General features: G+C 38.7%; 1 protein-coding gene across 2 annotated transcripts in view; it reads left to right on the top strand.

Moving 5' to 3' along the window:
• Positions 1 to 22,922, top strand: part of GRM7 (glutamate metabotropic receptor 7) — a gene marked incomplete at both ends in the record, with an annotated part of 531,980 nt that overhangs the window by 231,970 nt on the left and 277,088 nt on the right. For both annotated transcript variants that reach the window (XM_083355185.1, XM_083355186.1), the window contains one exon: positions 17,095 to 17,236. In XM_083355185.1, the coding sequence (XP_083211311.1) occupies positions 17,095 to 17,236 (142 nt within the window). The remainder of the gene's footprint in view (positions 1 to 17,094; positions 17,237 to 22,922) is intronic.

Here is a 22,922-nt window from a genome sequence, read left to right on the forward strand (position 1 = left end):
TCTATTCACGCACTCTGACCAAAGCTGAAAGAAACTATGCACAAATTGACAGGGAAGCCCTAGCGATAGTGGCAGGGGTCAAAAAATTTCACGATTATCTGTATGGAAGACCATTTACTATATTTACAGATCACAAACCCCTGCTAGGCATATTTACTTGGAATAAAACTACTCCACAAATCCTCTCCCCGAGAATTTTAAGATGGTCAACATTTTTAGCAGCCTATTCTTATCAGCTAATACATAAACCAGGTAAAGAATTGGGCCATGCTGACTGCCTCAGCAGACTGCCCATACAAACCAGGGACTCAGACCCAGCCCCAGCCAGCGGGATTTTAGCAATCTCCCAACTTCCAGAATGCCCCCTGACTGCAAACATTATAGCCAATAATTCAACAAAAGATAAAATACTTGCCAGAGTCCTCAAATGGGCCACAACTGGGTGGCCAACTCAAAACCCACAACCCCAATTCCAACCTTATTATAACAGAAAAAATGAGATTTCAACACACAGAGGTTGCCTGCTATGGGGAAATAGGGTCATCATACCAGAGAAAAACATAGACCAAACATTGCACATTTTACATGAAGGGCACCCTGGAATTGTAAAAATGAAGGCGATGGCCAGAAGTTATGTGTGGTGGCCCGGCATAGATAAACAAATTGAACAGTATGTGGGTGGGTGTTACACCTGTCAGGAGACCAGGAATGAACCACCCCAGGCACCAATCCATAAATGGGAGACTACAAGGAACCCTTGGTCACGCATACATATAGATTTTGCAGGACCTATCCAGGGCCAAAGTTTCTTAATTGTAGTGGACAGCTATTCCAAATGGCTGGAAGTCACACCCCTTAGGAAAACAACGTCCACAGCCACTATTCACGCCTTACGAAAAATATTCGCAACACACGGCCTACCTGATACCATAGTTTCTGACAATGGACCTCAATTCACCTCTCGTGAATTTCAGATCTTCGCTACGAGGAATTGTATTAGGCTGGTCACGTCGGCGCCGTTCCACCCATCGTCGAACGGAATGGCTGAAATTATGGTACGATACACAAAAGAAGCCTTGAAAAAATTCGTTAAAGGAAACTGGCAAAGGTGACTCAGCCAGTTCCTCTTATCACAACACACAACACCATGCTCTACAACTAGCAAATCACCAGCAGAATTAAGATGGGGGAGGAGGCTAATAACACGTCTCGACAGACTGCACCCTGACACAGCCCCAGAAGAAAAACAGCACCCCCACCCCGGCCGCAAACTCAACCCTGGTCAATTAATATGGGCACGTTCATACACAGATAAAAACAAGTGGGTCCAAGGGACAGTAATAAAACAAACAGGGCCCATCTCATACCTTGTGGCTACGCAAGCACAGGGCAACATACGCCGCCATATTGACCAGCTCAGACCCAGACAACCACCACACGCTTCTGAGCAACCAACCAGTGCCGACTTACAACCCCCACCGGAAATGCGGCCTATCCCAAACCAGGAAGCTGAGCACCAAGACGAAGAACCAGAACCAGAACACCCACCACCCCTTCGCCGCTCAACCAGGAATCGAAGACCACCCACCTACCTAAAAGACTATCAGTGGGCAGGTTCAAACATCCAAGAAGGAAGAAACGAACCAGGGGAGGGGTAAGGGGTGTATTATATATGTAAACATTCCTTTAATCAATGTATATATATGTTAACAGTACAAATAAGAAGGCATCGCCTAGTATATAAAGTAAAACCGCCTGACAGAAATACACGCGGGAACTTTGACAGCTGTCAAAGTTCCTCGCACCACGCAGGCGCCACCACTGACAGCTCGCGGCTGTCAAACGCCGGACTACGGAGAAGCCTGAGCTGTCAAAGCACCCACCGTACAGCGCAGGCGCAACCACTGACAGCTCGCGGCTGTCAAAACACCAAGACACGCGGAAGCCGGAGCTGTCAACAAAAGACGACGCGGATTGGTCCCTGCCTGACAGGGCGCCAAAATGAACACTGCTGATTGGTCCTCGCTACCAGCTGCCGGCTATAAAAGCCGGACAAGTTATTCTATGTTTGCCTTGCTCTTAATAAACCTGTTGTTGAACTAGCCTGTCGTCCCGAGTATATAAAGTAAAACCGCCTGACAGAAATACACGCGGGAACTTTGACAGCTGTCAAAGTTCCTCGCACCACGCAGGCGCCACCACTGACAGCTCGCAACTGTCAAACGCCGGACTACGGAGAAGCCTGAGCTGTCAAAGCACCCACCGTACAGCGCAGGCGCAACCACTGACAGCTCGCGGCTGTCAAAACACCAAGACACGCGGAAGCCGGAGCTGTCAACAAAAGACGACGCGGATTGGTCCCTGCCTGACAGGGCGCCAAAATGAACACCGCTGATTGGTCCTCGCTACCAGCTGCCGGCTATAAAAGCCGGACAAGTTATTCTATGTTTGCCTTGCTCTTAATAAACCTGTTGTTGAACTAGCCTGTCGTCCCGAGTGGTCCTTCGGCTACTTCACAAAAGCCCCAAATAACATACTTCTGCCAGACATCAGGACACACATATCTATGGATTAAGGAGTTTGAATTATGGTAATATCACAAATATCATTTTTTATGGAATTTTGGCTTGCTGCAAGGATCTCTGGGAGTAACTACAGGTAGTCCTTGACTTATGACCAGTATCTTAGCAACCATTCAAAGCTATAGTGAACTTTCCTGGGGAGGCACTTTTGACCCAGTTTTGATGTTCAGAGAGCTGCCTCTCCAACAGTCAGCAATACTTCAAGTCAGTGGTGGGATTCAGCCAGTTCGCACCACTTCAGCAGAACCGGTCGCTAATTTTTTGTTGCCCAGGCCTAGAATGGACTTCCAGAAGCAGCATCAACACAGAGAACTGGTTATTCACATATTTGAACCCCATCACTGCTTCATATACTCAGTAACTGTCTTGCAATTATAGCCATTTGCAGCTATGGGCCAGTTTTGCCAAAAAGTGGAAGTAAATGCTGGCTTTCAGCAAGTCATGTGACCCCAGTCACATGACCACCTTTTGTAATGGTTTCATTGAAAACCAGCATTTGCTTTCAGTTTTCGGCAAAATTGGCTCATAATGAACCATTGTTAGTTTAATGACAATAGAAATCACTTAACCACTGCCAGAATAAAAGTCATAAAATGGAACAATCCTGTAGGTCAGGCATGTCAAACTACCGGCCCATGGGCCAGATGCTTCACACTGAAACCATGCCCACCCCATTGCCAGAAATGGGGGGAAAGTCCAGATATGTCATGTGACATCACGTGACATTGCAAGTTTGACATGCCTGCTGTAGGTGACCCAATTTATGACCATCATGACTTACAATTGTAATGGGCAGGTTTCACTGCGGTTATAACTTGAGGACTACCTGTACCACTAGCAAGCCCATGAAGAGTAAAAGCAATAACACTAGTTATTGGGGATCTATAAAAATAAATATCTAAACCTACAGAATATTGTGGGAGCCAAGTATGAGGCTAAGTTGCTAGGAGAAAGGTATCGGGGATAGCAAAAGAAAGAAGGAATAGAGAATGGGATATTTTGGAAAGTATACAATCTATTCACAATTAATACACACAAAATTAAGACCGAAATCTGTTTATTTGAATTTATTCCTTTTACCAGGCAAAGTGATCTGTCCTGCACTGCAGAATTGTTAATTGGAGATATTGAATGATCAAAGAATGAAGTATGCATCTAACTTTAGTGCAATTCAATGTTATTATTAAAAATATTAATATTTTGTAAAAGTTTCCTACTCACATAGAATTACTTAAATGGCAATAGAGAGCTATTTGAGCCTGCTGGATTTGATATGATATGGATATACTGGTAGTAATGATCAATAAATATCTGCAATTACAGAAATTAGAATAAAACATGTAGCTAACAGGTATTAAACCAAATTCTAAACAGGAACAATTCACATTGAAGGACTTTGGCTAAGTCAGGTACTCTTGAACATAACTACTTTGACACTTTCATTACAGTGTAAATTAGGGGTCAACAGCCTTCCTAGGCAATAAAATCCTCTCCTTCCATGGTTGTATCTGCTGTTTTATACATTCAAATCCATGCTGTGCTCTAAAGTCTTTAGGAAACATTGCAGCTGGTTTTCTGTACAATGTAGAAAGGCAGCCTGCTGCTTTGTAATTACGATATGTTCTCTCCCTCACTCCCTCTCTCTCTCTCCTTCCCTCCTTCTCTCTCTCTCTCTCTCTCTCTCTCTCTCTCTCTCTCTCTCTCTCTCTCTCTCTCTCTCTCTCTCTCTCCTCTTCTCCCCCCCTTTTTTTGGCTGATTGAATTTTGCTTGCCTGAAGGGATGCAAACTCATTGGTTACTTATTTATTGTTTGAAAATAATCAGAAAAAAATATCAAAGCTCACCATTAACAATAATCCTTTGTGCTTATAACCTGGAAAGCACTAATACAATTTTGCAAGGAAGATCAGATAGAACCAAAAAAAAAAAAATCAAACCAGTTGTCAAAATGCCTAGGAACCACTCCTGAAGGATAGATGGTCATGGGAATGAGCCTGCCTCTTGTTTCAAATAGCAATAGCAATAGTACTTAGGCTTATATACTGCTTCATAGTATCTTACAGCCCTCTCTAAGCAGTTTACAATCTGGGTCCTCACTTTTACCAACCTCAGAAAGATGGAAGGCTGAGTCAACCTTGAGCTGTTGAGAATCGAATTTCTGGCAGTTGGCAGAATTATCCTGCAATACTGCATTCTAAGCACTGCACAACCATGGCTCTTACCTGGGGGTTGTCCTTCATTTTGCAGCAGTAGGAAAACCTATGCAGACTATGTTGCTGAAAATGCTCAGAGGAGCTCATCTACCATCTTAAATTTCTCAAGACAAGAGGTGGCCAATATATATCTGCAGCACTCAAATTATTCAAAGCCAAGTCTATAGCCCCTTCTCCAGTTTTGCTTCATTAGAATTTGTACAATCTAATTTTCTAAGATCACCCCCTCAAGCCTCAGGTATATTTCCAATGCTTCTCTGAGACTAGAAACAGACATTATGAAAGCATAAGCTAGAGTGTGGGTGACTATCCTCAATTACTGGCTCAGACTATCATTTTTCTCTCCACTTGGTCATGCCTAATCAATTTTGAGTAATAATTTCTAATCCACATGGGAAAAGATGAAGGCAACCAAAATCTCATTCTTGGTCTTTCCAGGTCTTCTACTGGGCATGGAATAAATGAGGCCAAAGAACGTATTGTACAATGTGTAGCAGGCACAGAGAGTCAATTGAGTCTACCTAGGACCCCAACCTTCATGCCGGTGAACCCAACAGATACTCTGCCTCCCTTATGGCATACTTAATTAAACTTGAACTACCTGAACCCCAGAGGGTCTTTACTCTGACATGATGTCATGCCCTCCCTTCGGCAATCCTTGAAGGCCAATACAGGAAGATTTCTTACCCATGGAGACAATGTCCCTGTAACTTTGGACAAACAGAAACAACAGAGTATATGTTTTTCTAGTGCCTGTATTACAGAGACATCTGTTCTAGCCTCATTTCACCAATACTGCACAAATACCTAGGGTGCACAGGGCAATTCTACACCTCCTTGCTGTTTTAAGATATCAACCCTTCTACAATATACAGTGTTGTCAGGTCCTGTGCTGCAGCACTTAAAATTTATCAGATGATGACCTGTGCTATAAAATTGTCTTAATGAGCATCTTGTTTGCCAAACTAAAATGTTCTGTAATTTGATAGATACAGCCTTCCACACAGTAACCTTCATGTTCCTCCTACAGTGATCTAATGCTCCCATCCTCCCTTTTAGATTCTTTTAGACTCTTTTTCATATATTCTATTTTAATACATCTTCTAGCATTTTATAATTTTTATACTTTTACACCTTGTAATTAACTGTAGCCCACCCTCCTTATGCTGGTCCATGACCATAATAAAGACCTGATCGATTGATCGATACAACTTGGAAAAAAGCTAGCACTAGGACGGGGGGAAATATTTGACTGAAAGCAAAGCTCTGAACAATCTCATAATTACAGCGTGGCATTCCAACAATCAGTTCAGAAAAATAAAACAATGTCACAGAGCATAACATTCTCCTAGCATGCAGAGATCACCAGAAATTGCTTTGGGCAACAGACCAAATCAGCATGGGAAAGTATTGTTCAGGAGTTGGTTGCAACTAATAATTCCAAGTAATGACTGCTAATCAAACACAGGAAGAATAGGCTGACCTCTGTCTACTCCCTTGATTATACAGTGAATTTCTCTCAAAGGCAACTGACAAGGAAACTGATTCTTTATTCTTTTTTTTTCCTTTTTTAACATTTTTTTCATAATCAATCCTTTACAACAATATATGGTTTTATTTTGATTGCTACGGTTTCATCACACCCTTTTAATCATATAACCCATGCCCTATACCTGTAAGCATTCATTCTCCACCCATGGGAGTCACTTCCTGATTAGCTATTTGCAAAATAATCACATTCCCATCTGTGGCTTTTCCCTACAGAATCCTTTAGTAATGGAAATCAGACACATCCTTCCGATGAAGTACAGATGGTTTACCATAGGAATGGAACAGCAAAAGCAAATCTACAGTAAAAATGACAATCATCTCTAAAGAGTTGGGTAAATTAGAATAAGTATATGATTGGATATGTGAGCAAGCATTTCAGAATAACAGAATAACATAGATGGGAGGGACCTTAGAGGTCTTCTAGTCCAACCCCCTACTAGAAGGCAGAAAAACCTATACCATTTCAGACAAATGGTTGTCCAATCTCATCTTAACTCCCCCTCTCCAGGGTTTGAACACCCACAACTTCTGGAGGCAAGTTGTTCCACTGATTAATTGTTCTGTGAAGAAAATTAGTTCTAAGTTGCTTCTCTCCTTGATTAGTTTCCATCCATTGCTTCTTCTCCTTTCTTCAGATGCTTTGGAGAATAGCTTGACTCCTTCTTCTTTGTGGCAACCCCTTAGATATTGGAACACTGCTATCATGTCACCCCTAGAGCTTCTCTTCATTAAAGTAGACATACCCAATTCCAGCAACCATTCTTCATATGTTTTAGCCTCTAGTTCCCTAATTTCATTGGGTACAGCAACATAAATCATGTTTAGTGAAGTGATGATTGTGAAGTAATTGGGATGGTGCTACAAACACAATAATGCATTAGAGCAGTGGTTTTCAACCTTTTCTTCACCACAGATCCCTTTAAATACCTTCTGTGGCCATGGATCATGGTCATGCCCCCCTTAAGGCTTAACTCAAGATTTAAATCATAACACTTCTTCAAGGCCAAAGCCAAGAGCCCCTGTTATGACATTGTGGCCCCCTCAGGGGCTCGGGGACAACAGGTTGAGAACCACTGTATTAGAGAGTGCATAGGCTATGTCATCTTTCAACTAGTTACTGTACTTTCTAATGTTATCCTCTTCTCAATGTTATATTCTAACTTACACTAGAATGTTAAGATATGCATTTCTTTGAAGAGAAAATAAACCTGCACAAACATGAAGAATCAGATATTTTCCTGGGTTCTATGCATAAGGATAATCTAGTAGACTGTGAAAATGGATTGGACAGGACAAAGCTCCAGTGGAGCTCAGGGAAAACATACAAGAATGATGTCAAACTACTGTACCAGGGAATGTGCCCACCTTATGAGCTTACTCATGTAGGGAACAACTCAGCTTTAATACACCAGGGGGCAAGAGGGGAAAGCAAACAACATTTAATGAATTTCCACTGTTTCTACTATAGAATTTGTTCCAAAGTAATCATGGGGGAGTTGAGATAGTCCTTTATTGCAAAGGAGTCCTAATGAAACCCAATTCTCAGTCCCATAGCTTTTTGGAGAGTCTTACTATGCTTATGCCAGTCCTTTAGAACAGAAGTCCCCAACCTTTTGAGCACCAAAGACTCTTTTGAGCTTTTTCCATGAACCAGAGGGGGCATGGTTTTTTGTGTTGCATGCATCCTGCAGATGGGGCTTTGCTTGTTTGTGCGGAGTGGTTGTGGGCATGCCGCGGCCTAGTCCGCTGCTTTTAAACTCCTTCCCCCTATAGGAGACATTCAACAAAATGCCACTACAAACTTTAGAACAAGGAACCCATCATTAAATATAGATGGAACATTCATGATCATAGTTGACAAGTTAAGAGGTTTGGTAAAGTCTATTTTTAGATCAGAATCAACACATCAAGAAAAGCTATTCTATCTTTTTCATCACTTAGATAATTATCATTTACACCATTCTTAGCATTCAATTTAGTCTTCCAGTGGCTGCCTTGATTTTGGTATATTAAGGAAGCTTGATTTAACTGTCATAATAAAAGCAAGTCTTTGAGGTGATAAAATGCACTAGGGAACCACATTAAAAATGCACCAGAATTACAGTGACAACTTTAATAGAATAAAGTTCTTAATTAACTCATCTGTGCTAGACATTTTTAGTTTCTTTGCCAATTTACACACTATGCTTCTGTTTAATTTTGTTTTAGAACTGGGGGAATAAACACAGACAAATCAGCCAATCAGTAAACAGAGGCACATTTAAAATAAAACTGTATGAGCAAATTCCAAAGGAATCTTAATTCTCATTCTGCATAGATATTTTCTATGAAAATAAATTATGCTTGAAATGCACATTATATTTATATCTATTATGAAACTGTAATAAAAACTCATATTTTGCTACAGTCATTGCAGTGCAATGTTATCTCATATATCTTCCCATGCTAGAAATATAGCACTGTTATGGCAAATTAAGGATAAACCGTTTTTCTCTCCCTCTTTCATTTCATTGTTCAGTAAGGTTTTTTTTTTCCTGTCCTGTGTTTCAATCTTTCTAAATTCTTCAATTAGGAATAATTAATCTAAATGATTTGGTAGATAATTTATTTATTTATTTTATTTATTTTATTACATTTATATACCACCCTTTCCCTGAGGACTCAGGGCGGTTTACAGGGAATTAAAAAATCCACCATACAAAAGTTAAAAACCAAATTAAAAAATATTAAATTGACCCTGTACAATTAAAACCCCGATTAAAATAAATTTCTCCTCAGCCTGGGCCCGAGAGCTCAAAGAGCCAGGTCTTCAGGCCCCGGCGGAATGACCGGAGGTCGGGGGCAGTCCTCAGCTCCACTGGCAGCTGGTTCCATAATAAGTGAGGCTACCTGACAAAGTAATAATACTTGTTTTTTACAGTATATAGAATAGTAGTTGATATGAACTGAATATTAATCTGGTGAGTAATATAGCTGCAAAAATGCAACTGCAAATTAGTGTGTATCAAGAGAAGTCTTAATTTCTAAATGTTGGAAAATAATCATTTTCATTTTATTTTGTTTTGGTCAGATTTCACTTTGAGCACCCTTCCCAAATCAGACTTTGGGAAGAATTATTTGAAACTGGAATAGATGCAGAGAAAAGCACAAAAAGTTCATTAGAGGATTAGAATCTGGGCCCTCCAAAGAACAATGAGTACATTTGCCTTTGAGAAAAACAACTGAGAAAAGATATGGTAGTCCTTTTTAAGTACCGGTACTTAAAAGCATACCACACAAAACTCTCTTTTTTTCAGGGCACAGAATAATAGATTAAGTTTCAGAAAGGCTGAAAGGATAGTTCAACCATAGGATCAATTTCCCTGAGAGGTGAGCACCTCACTGGATATCCTGAAACAAAATCTGTGGATTCTTTAAATTGGATTACTTTGCTGAGTAAACATTGTTGTAGAAGAGCCAACTTAGTCCATGGTAGCAAAATAAAAATAAAAATAAAAAGTGTTTGATAACATCTTTTCTGATTGATTGATTGATTCATTCATTCAATTCGTCCATCCATCCATTCATTCATTATGTACTATCAAGTTCGTGTCAACTCTTAACAACTACATAGATATTGTTTGTGATAATCTGTCCCTAACATAATCCTTCAGATATTCCAACAATGCACTTGTTGCCACTGAGTCCATCTATCTAGTAATCTTCTTCTTCAAAGAGCTGCTTCTTCAGAGATATTCTCCACAAAGCTACACTTTCACATAATGTATCCAAAGTAGGATAATTTGTGCTTTGAGTGAGAACTTTGGGTTGATTTTTTTTGATGATCCATTTGTTTGTCCTCTTGGCTGTCCATAGTATTCTCAAGAGTCTTCTTCAACATCAAAATTCTAAAATATCAATATTCTTTCTATTCTGATTCTTTAACATTCAACCTTTACTTCCATAAAGTGCTACATAGAATTTTTAAGATTAGCATTTTTTATTAAAAGACATATCTTTTGCTAACCAGAAAATTAGCTACAGAGCTCTTCCTTGAACTGTTGGACTCAATAATCTAAATTACCCCTTTTCAGGTATCCCTAAATATACTGCATCCAGTTTTGGTCACCACGATGTAACAAAGATGTTAAGACTCTAGAAAGAGTACAAAGAAGAGCAACAAAGATGATTAGAGGACTGGAGGCTAAAACATATAAGGAACAGTTGCTGGAATTGGGTATGTCTAGTTTAATGAAGAGAAGGACGAGGGGGGACTTCCAATATCTCCAGGGTTGCCACAAAGAAGAGGAAGTCAAGCTATTCTCCAAAGCACCTAAAGGCAGGACAAGAAACAATGAAGGGAAACTAATCAAGGAGAGAAGCAAACTAGAACTAAGGAGAAACTTCCTGACAGTTAGAACAATTAACCAGTGGAACAAGCTGCCTCCAGAAGTGGTGAATGCTCCAACACTGGAAGTTTTTAAGAGGAGACTGGACAGCCATTTGCCTGAAATGGTATAGGGTTTCCTGCCTGAGCAGGGGGTTGGACTAGATGACCTCCAAGGTCCCTTCCAACTTGATGATGATGATAATAATAATGATGATGATGATGATGATGATGAGTGGGTTAGGATTCCATTTACAGTAAAATGTATCCTTGCAAGAAAAAGTTTCCAAATAAAGCAAATACGTTTTTATTCTACGTAAGGATTAAAAAGTGATGATGTTTGATCCTACAGAACATTTAACTTGAAATAGAAAGCAAATTGCCTTGTTTGGGAGAAAGGATTGCATGGGAGGATGGAAATTATATATAGCAAGTATATTTCATGGGTTGTATCTTCTATTAATAGAAGATTCTGCTATAGAAGAAGCATAGGTCAGTGGAAGAAGAGGGACAGGATTTTCAGTTCCTAAGAATGTTGGGGACCACAGAAATTGGCTCAAATGCTTTTGAAAATTTTTGAAATAGTATGGGAAATGAAGACATTTCTGGGAGATGGGTAGCATATAAGTTATTATTATGGTTGGTCACAAAATCAGCCAGGTTTTTAGACTGGATTTGCCATTTTTGTCTACCTACTGAGTCCTTCACAAGGACTTGAGATAGGCAGATTTATTTATTTATTTAATTAAATTTTTATACCGCCCTATTCCTGAAGGACTCAGGGCGGTTTACAGGGCAGCATAAAATACAATATAAAAATAGTATAAATTAAAATAGATTAAATTACTTAAGCCCAACAATTAAAACAATATTAAAAGCTAAAACCCCTTCAGTCCAGGCCTGATAGATCAAAAAACCAGGTTTTCAGATCCCGGCGAAATGAACGCAGATCAGGGGCGGTCCGAAGTTCCACCGGTAAATCATTCCAAAGGGCAGGCACGCCCACAGAGAATGCCCTCCCCCTGGGGATCACCCGCCGGCACTCCTTAACTGCCGGCACCCTGAGAAGGCCCTCCCTGTGGGAGCGCACAGGACGATGGGAAGTTGATGCCGGCAGCAGTGTTCCCTTAGGTAATCCGGACCCATGCCATTTAGGGCTTTATAGGTCATTACCAGCACCTTGAATCTCACCCGGAGGGCAACCGGAAGCCAATGCAGCTCACGGAGAAGAGGTGTTACATGGGAGTTACACGGGATGATGTTATTTGATGCTGTTAAAGGTATTAAATGCAAGCCATTTCAAATAAAGCTGCTTTTGTAATTGACTGAGGATGGTTTTCAATGCCAATGGTGTTCAAGTGGTGCTCCAGACATTTTGGGATTGCACTCAGGGCATGTGTTATTATTGGTGCCATCTTTGCTTCCCCTCCCCCTCCCCACAGTCATTCTACTTCTATCTGCAGGTCTTTATATTTTGTGATTTTTCTCCAGCTCTTTCTCTCCTATTCTGCTGTCTCCAGGTACTTCAGTGTTCCAATGACTGTTGGCACACTGGGTGCCATACCAAAAAATATTGGATGGTACTTAGAAAATCATTGTACGTATAGATTTACATGGCTGCCCAACTCAAACTATATGATTCTGGGTGGTATACAATATCTAGAGGTTTCTTTTGTGTTTACTTCATTTACTGTAGTAAACATTTTATTCACTCCTTAGAAAAGGTTTGTATATGTCTCAAACCAGTTAAACCATTTAACGGTAGTAAAATCATATACAGAAAGAAAAGCCAGGAGTTGTGTTCCTTGAATGGATACAAAACAGATTGCTATCCTTTTTTAGAGTGTGAACAGAATTGCATGAAAGGAGGCAGTATATGGATACAACAAAGCCTAATATTTATTGAATTAAATTATAATATCTAGCAGTATAGAATATTGATAGTATGAAGGAATGCAGGGTTGCCATTGTAAGATCATCCTATTTTTTTAATTAAAGGTGTTCTCATGTAGAAGTCATACTAAGATTTACAATTAAAAAAAAAAACTTCCCTATGTAATGTAACAAACTAAATGTAGATAACCTGTAACCTTGGGGATCTTCTACAGTTGTTTGGTGGGGAACCCAGTGTTCACTGTCAGCTGTGCATTCCAGTAAAACATACTTGGTTGCATCAGTCTCTAATCTTGTTATTCCTAATTTAAAATAAGCAATTTTCTCACAACAAAAACTATAAACTGAGTTCATCATTTTATGAAAAAAGAGGGCAGTTGTTTCCTCTTCTATCAATCATATATCAGTGAATACAACTGACTGTGTTACTAACTTAATACAGAATATAGAAAATATAGCAATAACAAAGTAGCACATTAAGTTTACTTCATCAGATGATATGGAAACAAAAGATTTGAGGAGGATAATTGTGCATCAGCAATACACTTAAAAGTGCCTAGAAAAGAAAATCATGGTAAACATTTCCCCATCCAATCTTATTTCTTTGGCCTATATCGCTTAAGTCAGGTACTCTTGAACATACAGTAACTAACTCGACAGTTTCATTATAGTGTAAATTATGGTCAAGAACCTTTTCAGACAGTGGGCACAATTTTGTGTGATTTTGTGGGCATCAAAAATATAAAAAAAAAACAGAAGGAAAACAGATCAGTAGTTTCTGTGGAGATTTATTGTAGGAATCCAGATTAAAGGTTCCTTGACAAATGGTTGTCCAGCCTAGATTTGAAGGGGAACTTATCATCTTACTTAGTGATATGGTACCGTGCCAAACTGTTTTTACCATTGGAAGTGCTCCTGTAGCATTTAATTGGAATTTGACTCCCCTTAGTCCATGCCATGTACTCCTATATTAGAGCATTTATTCAGTGACGTCTTCCTGAGGAGCTCTAACATCTCCACCCCTTAGCCAGTTAATCTTCAAGATAGAACACACCAGTTACCTCAAACATTCCCAATTGGACTCAATTCCTAATCTCCTCATTATTCTCATCAGCTTTCTTTATACCTGTTCCAGTTTCTCTGAATCTTTTAAAAATGCAGTGCCCCAAACTGGCTGTGTTTTTCAGGTGAATTCTGAGCAATACAGATTACATCTGAACTTATTACTTTCTTTAAATTAGAAACTCTGCTTTTTCCATCAACCGAATATCCCGTTTGCTTTTTTTTTGGTAGCTATATCATTTCTGTGAGTTCATTTTTAAATATACATCCAAGATTATTTTCACATGTACTATTCTTGAGACAGATGTCTCATGTCTCTGTGAATAAGACTGTGGTTTTCTTTTCTTTTTCCCCCTTTGCATTTTCCTCTATTAAACAGAGTTCTGTTCCTTTCCGTTCCTGCCTCTAATTTATTTGAATCAAAGGCAACCACCAGCTGATATATGCTTTCTTCTCCCCCACCTTCCTTTCTCCTCCTCTTGTCCTTCTCCTTCTTCTCTTGTGCCACTACTTTTTATAAGCCATCGGACATTTTGTGATGTGCACTCCACACTGATGGTGTTCTACAGTTACTGTTTGATAATGGCATTGTTCTATTCTAAAGCCCTCAAGAATACCACATTTTGCCAGGATAAAGGGAATCTTGCTGCATTTTTATGCTTTGGTTGTCCGTTCTGGGACATTTCAGGTTAAATGTTTTTGTGTCTCTGCTACCTGTAAGTATAGCCAGGGAGAGAGAGTGCTGGGAATATAAATGACTAGGCCAATTCAGAAGCAATTGGATCTGTCTGCCAAAGAGACTTGAGCCACAGGGGAAAATAGTAACTATAAAATTGGGCAATTTTCACAATATTGTTTGGGGAAATAGATTTTTGCTATACTCCCTCCTCTCTTTTTTATGGATCACTCTGATGCTTTAACACCATAAGTTGAGCAGAGTCTCAACAGGAAAGTGTCACAGTTATCTTAGATCTTTGTAGTGTTATTAATATGCCTTATGTTACAGTCCAAATGTTTCCTGGTTGTGACAGGCAAGTCATTAGAATAAAATCCAATGTATTGTTAGGTAGAAATGATGACATTTAGAAAATTCAACAAACAGAGACTTTGCTCAGAATAAATTATTGGATTTTTTTTTAAAAAAATACGTAACTCTGGCAGAATGTGGCCTTTACAGTATACACAGACGCATCAAATGCTATATCACCCAATATTAGATTAATATATTGAAGATTTCTAAAAGTAGTTTCAGGGGTGATTAATCACTTATTTTGCATTTATGTTAATTTAATGCCACTCTTCTCAGAAGGGCATAGATGATTTTGTCCCACCCATTTTTAGAGCTTCTCCATATCCCTCTGTGAACACCCTCAAACTCCTAGAGGCATTCTCAGAATATCCACCAATTTAATATACTAAAGCCACTGTGCAGACAGCCTGAGTTAACCTGCATTTCCACCATCTCAGCCATAAATCAACACAGAAATCATTCTCCAGTTGGCACTCTCAAAATTTCTGTTTCTGGCTCTGTTTGTAGCAAGCAAAACAAAGAAACTAGTCTGAATTTAAAAACAAAAACAAAACAAAAAACAGAAAACCAGAAACAGTACAAACAATGGAAGTAGGGAGAGTCATGGAAATGGGAAGTAAACATTGTAGTGAGGTCCCATCAGTAGGAAGGTGATTGACCCTGAACCCTCATTGGGGCTCAAGTGTCTCCAAGTAAACAATGGAAGGTTTGTCATTTGAGGTTCTAGCTTAGAAGAAAACCTCAGATAAAGGCTTTTTTTTCAGAAGAAAGTGCTCTTCTGTTCAAAGGAATGTCTTGAGATAGTTAGCCCTGAGGGTTGTGATTGCCTCAATACAAGCCAACAAGTTGGGTCTGGAAACAGGATTTTACTGTTTCAAGTCATGAAATTAATAAGAATTCATACTAGTTTGTGGTTTAAAATAATAAACACAAAATTAATAAAAATAAGATTATAAATACTACTGTGATATGTTTTTGAGCACCTGTTCCCTTGCACTAAATAAAATACTGTAGTTAGATTCTATGTTCAAAAAGCTTTTCTTTTAAAAAAATAATGCAGTATTCCACTAGCACGCTATTTTTCTTCAAAACAATTTGCAAAGGTGGGAAATGGAGTCGGTACATTTCTTACCAAGGGACTGGCTTCTTTATTTGCAGGGTACTCTGGGAACAGCCAACTGTTTCAAAGACTTTTCAGTCTGAGTCTAGATGAAAGAGAAGCAAAGCAAAACAAGGAGCTAAAGTTCCACAAATTTTTGTTGAGCATACTGATAGAATACAACATTTTTCACTCTGTTAATGCTTATTACATTCTAGGAAAATATGTGTAATATTTTCTAAATCTATATCTATGGATATATGAAAATTTTATCCTCTCTTTTTAAAATTAATTCCCTCTCAGTCTCTTTGCTGGGCTGATGTAGAAATGACGTATGGAAGTATGGAATCGATCTGTCATTCCAAAGGATGTTAGTTATTGCATGCAAAGGGTTAACTTTCCTGGAGGCAGTAATTGCAGAGCAGAATTTTATATTGAAAATGTTTCCTTTGCACTATACGTCAGTTTGATTTTCATGGAAATCTGTATTTTCTTCTTTGAAAGCACAGTACCTTCTCATTTTGCAATTCCATGTCAGGAAAACTTTCTAAAGAGATATAGTTTAAGTGTTACCATTCAGCATGGAGCTCCATCCCGGGTAGAGTAGACAACTGATTTTCCTGTGATGGAAAATGACCTAATTTTGCTGGGATATATAATCTGTCACAAGAGGGGACTTGAAAACAAACCACCTAGAAACAATACCTGAGCTTTTTGTTGACATGGAAGACATCAGGTTCTCTTGAGTGGTCCTGGACTGCCCTCTTTATTATTTTGTGATGGTGGATATAATGGACCAAATCCATGCTGTGGACTTTCCACGAGAGAATCCAAGCACTGGGTAAAACCAAGGATAGAAGACATAAAATGCAGTCAGATACTTAGAATATTTTCTTTTTCAGATTTTGTGAGGCATCCACCAAGGACTCAGATGGGATAAAATCTGAGAAATGTAATAAAAACTTAATTCTGAGTACAGAAAACTCTAAAGTCTAATTATTTGTACTTGTTTATTTTTTTTAGTTTCCTGTTTTCTTTTTGTTTCTGATGAATTCTAAGCTAACTGAGGAGTAATCAGACACACTCAATTGATTGAACTATAAAAGTCCAAAAATCTTCCTGTAGAGGCACTTAAAATTTTAGAGCCACATCCCATATACCAAATTAGGCCAAAATCCGTTTTTCATTCTTTTCTTTTTAAGTCTATCTTTAACTACTTTTTTCTCCCAATTTTCTTTCTTATTTTTTTCCTGATTTACAGATTTTAGCATATTGTCTTCTTTTTTTTCTGTTAACAGGTGATCTCTGCATTGCCCAGTCATTGAAAATCCCACAGGATCGCAAAAACAAGACCTACGAATTTGATAAAATTATCAAGCTGCTTCTAGATACACCCAGAGCCAGGGCTATCATTGTCTTTGCCTACGATGAGGATATAAAGTAAGGATGCCTGGAGAAATTAACTTGTTTGCATGTAATTAATTCAAGCAAGATGGTTTAGAACATACGAGAACTTACCTTTATACAGATGTGCATGAATACATAGAGCAGGGGGTCTGAGCTGAAAACTAGTTATAGCACAATTTGTGGCTTGCGTTGCCCGAATGCATATTTTATGGTATCCACATTCTTAGGCTTAAGTCATCATCTGAGCAATAAATGAGGTGATAAGCATGTTCTTGGGTAGTATAATTTCAGATTAAAGGAGCAGGATTTATGGACGGATTTTTTTTCCCCTGGTAGAAGAAAAACTCCCTGAATAACATTCTAGCAAGCTGGCAGAGAATATCAGGAAGAAACTTTCCCATGACAGCAAGTACAATATGTTTGGTTACGTAAAACCTCAGCTGCTGTAGTAATGGTAAAATCTAGAAATCGTTTCCAAATACCTTCTGTGTGAGCTTGGTTACAATATGTTTTGTGTGCAACAAATGCTGCTGTAAAAAAAAAGGGGAAAAAAACAGCTATACCTCCAATCAATTGCTTACCTTCCAGACAGATTTCTCTTTCCACACTGACTTTTGAAGCTCATTATTCTGCACTTTGAAGTCTGCCTCCTCTCATCTGTTAAAGCAAGAAGGAAATCAGAAGCTTGGGAAGCGGAATTGGATGGATGGATGATAAGGTCACTGGCCTTGTGATTCTGTCTCTTCCACCTTAGCTCTAGGTAGAAGGAACCATCCTTGGGGGTAATTCAGTTTTGGGGAAAATAAGTTTGCAACAAGGCTAAGCTACAAGGCAAAACGTTTTGATTAGGTATGCTAGTTATTGGACATTAAGATTTGAAAGGACCAAACATGCAAAACATTTGAAGAATTCTATGCAGATTCAGAAATATAGACTTTATAAACTTAAACTGGTTTAATAATGCAGATCGAATGTGCTACAGCAGACTTGGGAAGAGATATGGAACTAAAACTGCCCATAATAGAAAGGAAATATTTAATCTGTCATGCTGCCTGAAAGTATTTAGATATGAAGAACTTTAGCAATTTTCTTTTCAGCACACATTTAAAAATAACAGTAAATTCCAGCCCCATCTTCTTGTTCAGAGTGGATAGCTGAGAAGTCAGTAAAGGGGAGGGGGGAGAGTTACTATAGCACCAGCAACCAATAGTGAGGGTGACAAAAGTGGTACCTTTGACTAAGGGGAAGAAATTGAATAGTATTAGTCATCTAATAATATAGCAAACTAGTTTAGTAGCACCTGTTAAGCATCATCTGACATAAAAATAGCCAATTATGGGAATGCTGACCACATTGCCTCAGTATGCATAGGAGATTCAGTTTAATAGACTGCCTCTGGTCTCATGCTCAGAGCTTGAGCAAAATATGTGAGGGAAATTGCATGAGTGGCTGTGTGCCTTAATATTAACTTGCAATAATTTATATAACTGTGAAGCAGGAGTGCATGCATAATCAAGCAACCCTGCTTCAAATTATTACCCATTTCTAAAGTGGCACACTTGGTAATTTAAAGGAGAGAAAGAGAGCAATTGTAAACTATATAATTTATTAACACCATGTGTCTCTAGACAGAATGGATTATACCTATTATCCTTCACTTATATTGGCTGCACATCTGGAGGGTGCCAAGTTGAAGAAAGTTGAATTACATAGTGATGACAGTGGTCTAGAAAAGCCTGCAAGAGTGCAATGCTTGGGACATGGAGGTGTGTTGCTTTCTATGTGACTAATGAGAAAAAAATATCCAATAAGAATTTGTATTTCTTTTCTCTAAATCACCCATGAACTGACATCATGTGGAGAGCCAGTGAGAGGAGCATTTCTTAAGTCCTGTGAAGAGAGATAGTATTAAGAAGGAACTCAGGCTTAGTCATCCCTGACTCACTGGGATAGAAAAGGGAGGGGAGAAGAAACATAGTCACATTTGCAAGATTCTGTTATTACAACCTATCTCAATAAAATATAGATCTAGTCTTCTGGTGGACTTTGTTTCCTGATCTCAAGAGGCTGATACATTGCTACTTTTATTTGGGTTCTTATGAGAAATTAACATTTGCATACTTTTAGTCATCTGTACTCCTGAAGTACAAATTATGGTCTGGAGAGATCAGCAAGTGAGACCAAGCTCAGAAGAGAATTAGCAAGTAGCAGTTTCCAAAGGAATTATTCTTTCATAAATTAAATAGAAACTCTAACATATTTTCTCGACAGTTTCCATTCCTCTTCTGAGTCAAAAAGATAGCAGATCACTCTGCAATTGGTGGACAGTCACCTCTCTTCCCTCTTTCAGCTTGGTTACTCAATTTGTTTATTCTTTTCTCACAATTCTAGTTTTGCAGCTCTAAGGCCAAGAGGCTTAGAATCATGTCTATGTATTTTCTATTGGCTTCAAAGACAGGAATCTGAAATACTATAGCATCAAAGAATTGTTAACTTTCAGAACTTTCCAGAAAAAAAAATATTCTAACAAAATGAAGTCATGAAAGGGGAAGAAACAGTAAAAGAGAGGTCCATGGTAATAAAAGTAAAGCACTTGTCAATATAGCCATTTTAGTCAAGAAACCTGACCCGTTTTTTCTATGACACTGGCCTATATAAAGGATTGAATTAAAGTGCTGTGATTCTCCTAATAAGTTATGCTGCTTTAGATTTTGTTTTGCAATGCAGTGAAAAAATAAAAGACAAGCAGTTGGAAGACTTGAAACCATCAGAGCCACAGAAGCTTATTGATTAGAAAGGCTATAAAAGTGTGCTGACTATAAAAAAAAAAAGCTGCTGACCTTACAAGGTTCATAGCAGCCAATCCTGCCTCTATAGTCTGCGATAGATGTGTTAGTTATCACACAATAAATTAGGTTTTGCTTCCATAACCCTAACTATAGATTTCCCATTAATCTAAAGAAGGAAAACAGCAAAAGCAACAAGTTTATAACTTGAAGTTGAATATTAATATTTGCTTTTAATCCACTGCCTCTACTTTTCATATCATGTCAAAATAAAGATTGCCCATGATCTGAATTTCCTTTTATGGTTTTTCTCTCTGAATTCTTTCTGCAGGCAAAATCCAGTTTGACATTATTTCCCCCAAGTGTCAACCATTGAGTTAGAATACTGGAATTCAATTTCCAGTTTTGACTGGAAGGACAAATGCAACTAACAGGTCTCTGTTTTGATATAATAAGGTTTATTTGAAATCAGTAGACTTGGAGGGAAAAGGGAAGAAGGAATATGTATGCACAAGGCTTACAGCATGGGTGTCAAACTCCATCACATCGCATTGTGAGGTATCATGACGTTTTGTTGCATTTGTGGAACCAGGGTGGGCATAGCACAGCCAGCATGGATGTGGATGAGAATTCTAAAAAATAAAAGTCCACATTCAGTAATGGTAGTCTAGTAAAAAAGATTGCAAAATATAAGCTGGTCAGTTATACCAGTAGACAGATATACAATCCCCATTTAATACTATAGAGATCAATTCTCAGCCTTGTGTTCTTGAAATATTTATAGATGACTTGGATGATAAATCAGAAAATATAATTATCAAACTTACAGATGAAAGATGGATTGCAAGTCCTTGGAGGAGAATATTAAAATTCTAAAGGATCTTGACAAACTGGAACATTGGGCAGGAGGAATTAAAACAAGGACATGTATGCAAAGTCCTACATTTGTTTGGGAGGAATAAAAGTTGTGAGTAGGAAATGGAGGGAAAAATATTATCGGGCAGCAGTAACACAAATAAGAGCGGGTAATATTGATTGATCAGCAGCTGAATCTGAGCCAACTATACCATATAGCTGCAAGGAACAGGCAAATGCTCAGCAGCATCAGAGAGGTATAATGTCAAGATACTGTAAAGATAAATTATGATTTCATTCTATTCTGCATTGCTCAGATAGAACCTAAAATCTTTGGTCTGTTTCAGGTTTCTGCATTTTAGGGAGGAAGATAAGCACACAGGAACAGATCTAGAAAAGAACAGTTAAAATGAATGATAAGGGGGCTAAAATAGAAGAAAACTTGCAAGAAATGGTTGGAAGAACTCTGGAAAAGATTTTTTATTTATTTCATTTTTATTTATTTCATTTTTATTTATTTCATTTTTATTTATGCATGTATACACACACACATCTATATCTATATCTATATCTATATCTATATCTATATCTATATCTATATCTATATCTATATCTATATCTATATCTATATCTATATCTATATCTATATCTATATCTATATCTATATCTATATCTATATCTAAATCTATCTATCTATCTATCTATCTATCTATCTATCTATCTATCTATCTATCTATCTATCTTTGTTTTCTGAGGTTTTCGCGGGTGTTTGTATGTAGATCTTTGGTCATTCGGGTTTTTCCCCACGTAGAATTGAAAGTATAGGAGCAACGTTTCGATGAAATCTCATCCGTCATCCTCAGGCTAGTGGCTTCAGCTTCGTTCTTCTGGGAGAAGTGTGTGGTAGTGGCTGATTGTTCCTCTTTTTTAAAATGCCAGAGGGGGTGTGTTCTGTGGGTGGAGGTGTGCTCTGATTGGGTGGGGGGTTAGCTGTGTTCTGATTGGGTGGGAGTGTGTTTTGAATGGGGGCTATGTTCTGATTGGGTGGGGGTGTGTTTTGAGTGGATGGGCTGGTCTCAGCTGCCAGCCTTAGACCTGAACTGGTGAGTTGTGCTGCTTTTGTTCGGCTCCGTGTTTGTGGTGGTGCCATGTTTTTATAGTGGGTGTCAGTTTGCTTATTGTGTGGTTTGGAGGGGTTTAAAGTGGCTGATGTTGCAGCTGTAGTTAGGTTTCTGTTTTGTGGTTGTGTGTCGTTATCGTTGTGGGTTCGGATTTGCTTTTTGAATGGTTGTGTGGTGGTGATGTCATGTGATGTTATCATGAGTTTGGGTCTGGTATCATTCTTGGTGGTTGGGACTCATCTGTCAATCAAGGCGGGTTTCCAAATGGCTGGTAGGCGAGAGGTATCATCTCGTTTGTTCATGCTGTGGGGGCGTTTTTCTATCTCAATGGCTTCTCTGATTATTCTGTTGTTAAAATGTTCAATTTTGGCGATAGTTTTGGTTTTTTAAAATCAATTTTATGTCCCGTGGCTTTAAAGTGTGGGAACAGGGATGAAGTTTGTTCTCCCTTTCTGAGTGAGTTCCTGTGCTCTTCAATGTGTGCACTTATTCTTCTGTTGGTCTGTCCGATGTATGTGTTAGGGCAGGTGGTGCATGGGATTTCATATACTCCTTGGTTTTCTAACCCAATTATGTCTTTGGGGTTTCTTAGGATGGTGGATATTTTTCTGTCTGTGTAGAATGCTGTTTTGATGTTGTGTTTTTGGAGGATCTTGCTGATTCTGTCTGTGGTCCCTTTTAAGCATGGGAGGAGGGCTTTGCCATTTTCTTGTTCTCTGTCTTGGGTTTTTGTGGGTGTCTCTCTTCGGATTAAGTTGGTAATCATGTTTCTTTGGAATCCATTGGCTGTTAGTACATTAGTGAGAGTGTGTAGTTCGGTTTTTAGGTGTTGTTCGTCAGATAGGTGTTTTGTTCTGGAGATGAGTGTCTTGGCTACGGAGTTGATCTGTGCTGGGTGGTGGTGTGAGAGTGCATTCAGATAGCGGTTTGTGTGTGTTTTTTTATGGTAGATAGTGT

This window comes from Vipera ursinii, assembly GCF_947247035.1.
Source record: "Vipera ursinii genome assembly, chromosome: 2".
Lineage (NCBI taxonomy): Eukaryota > Metazoa > Chordata > Lepidosauria > Squamata > Viperidae > Vipera > Vipera ursinii.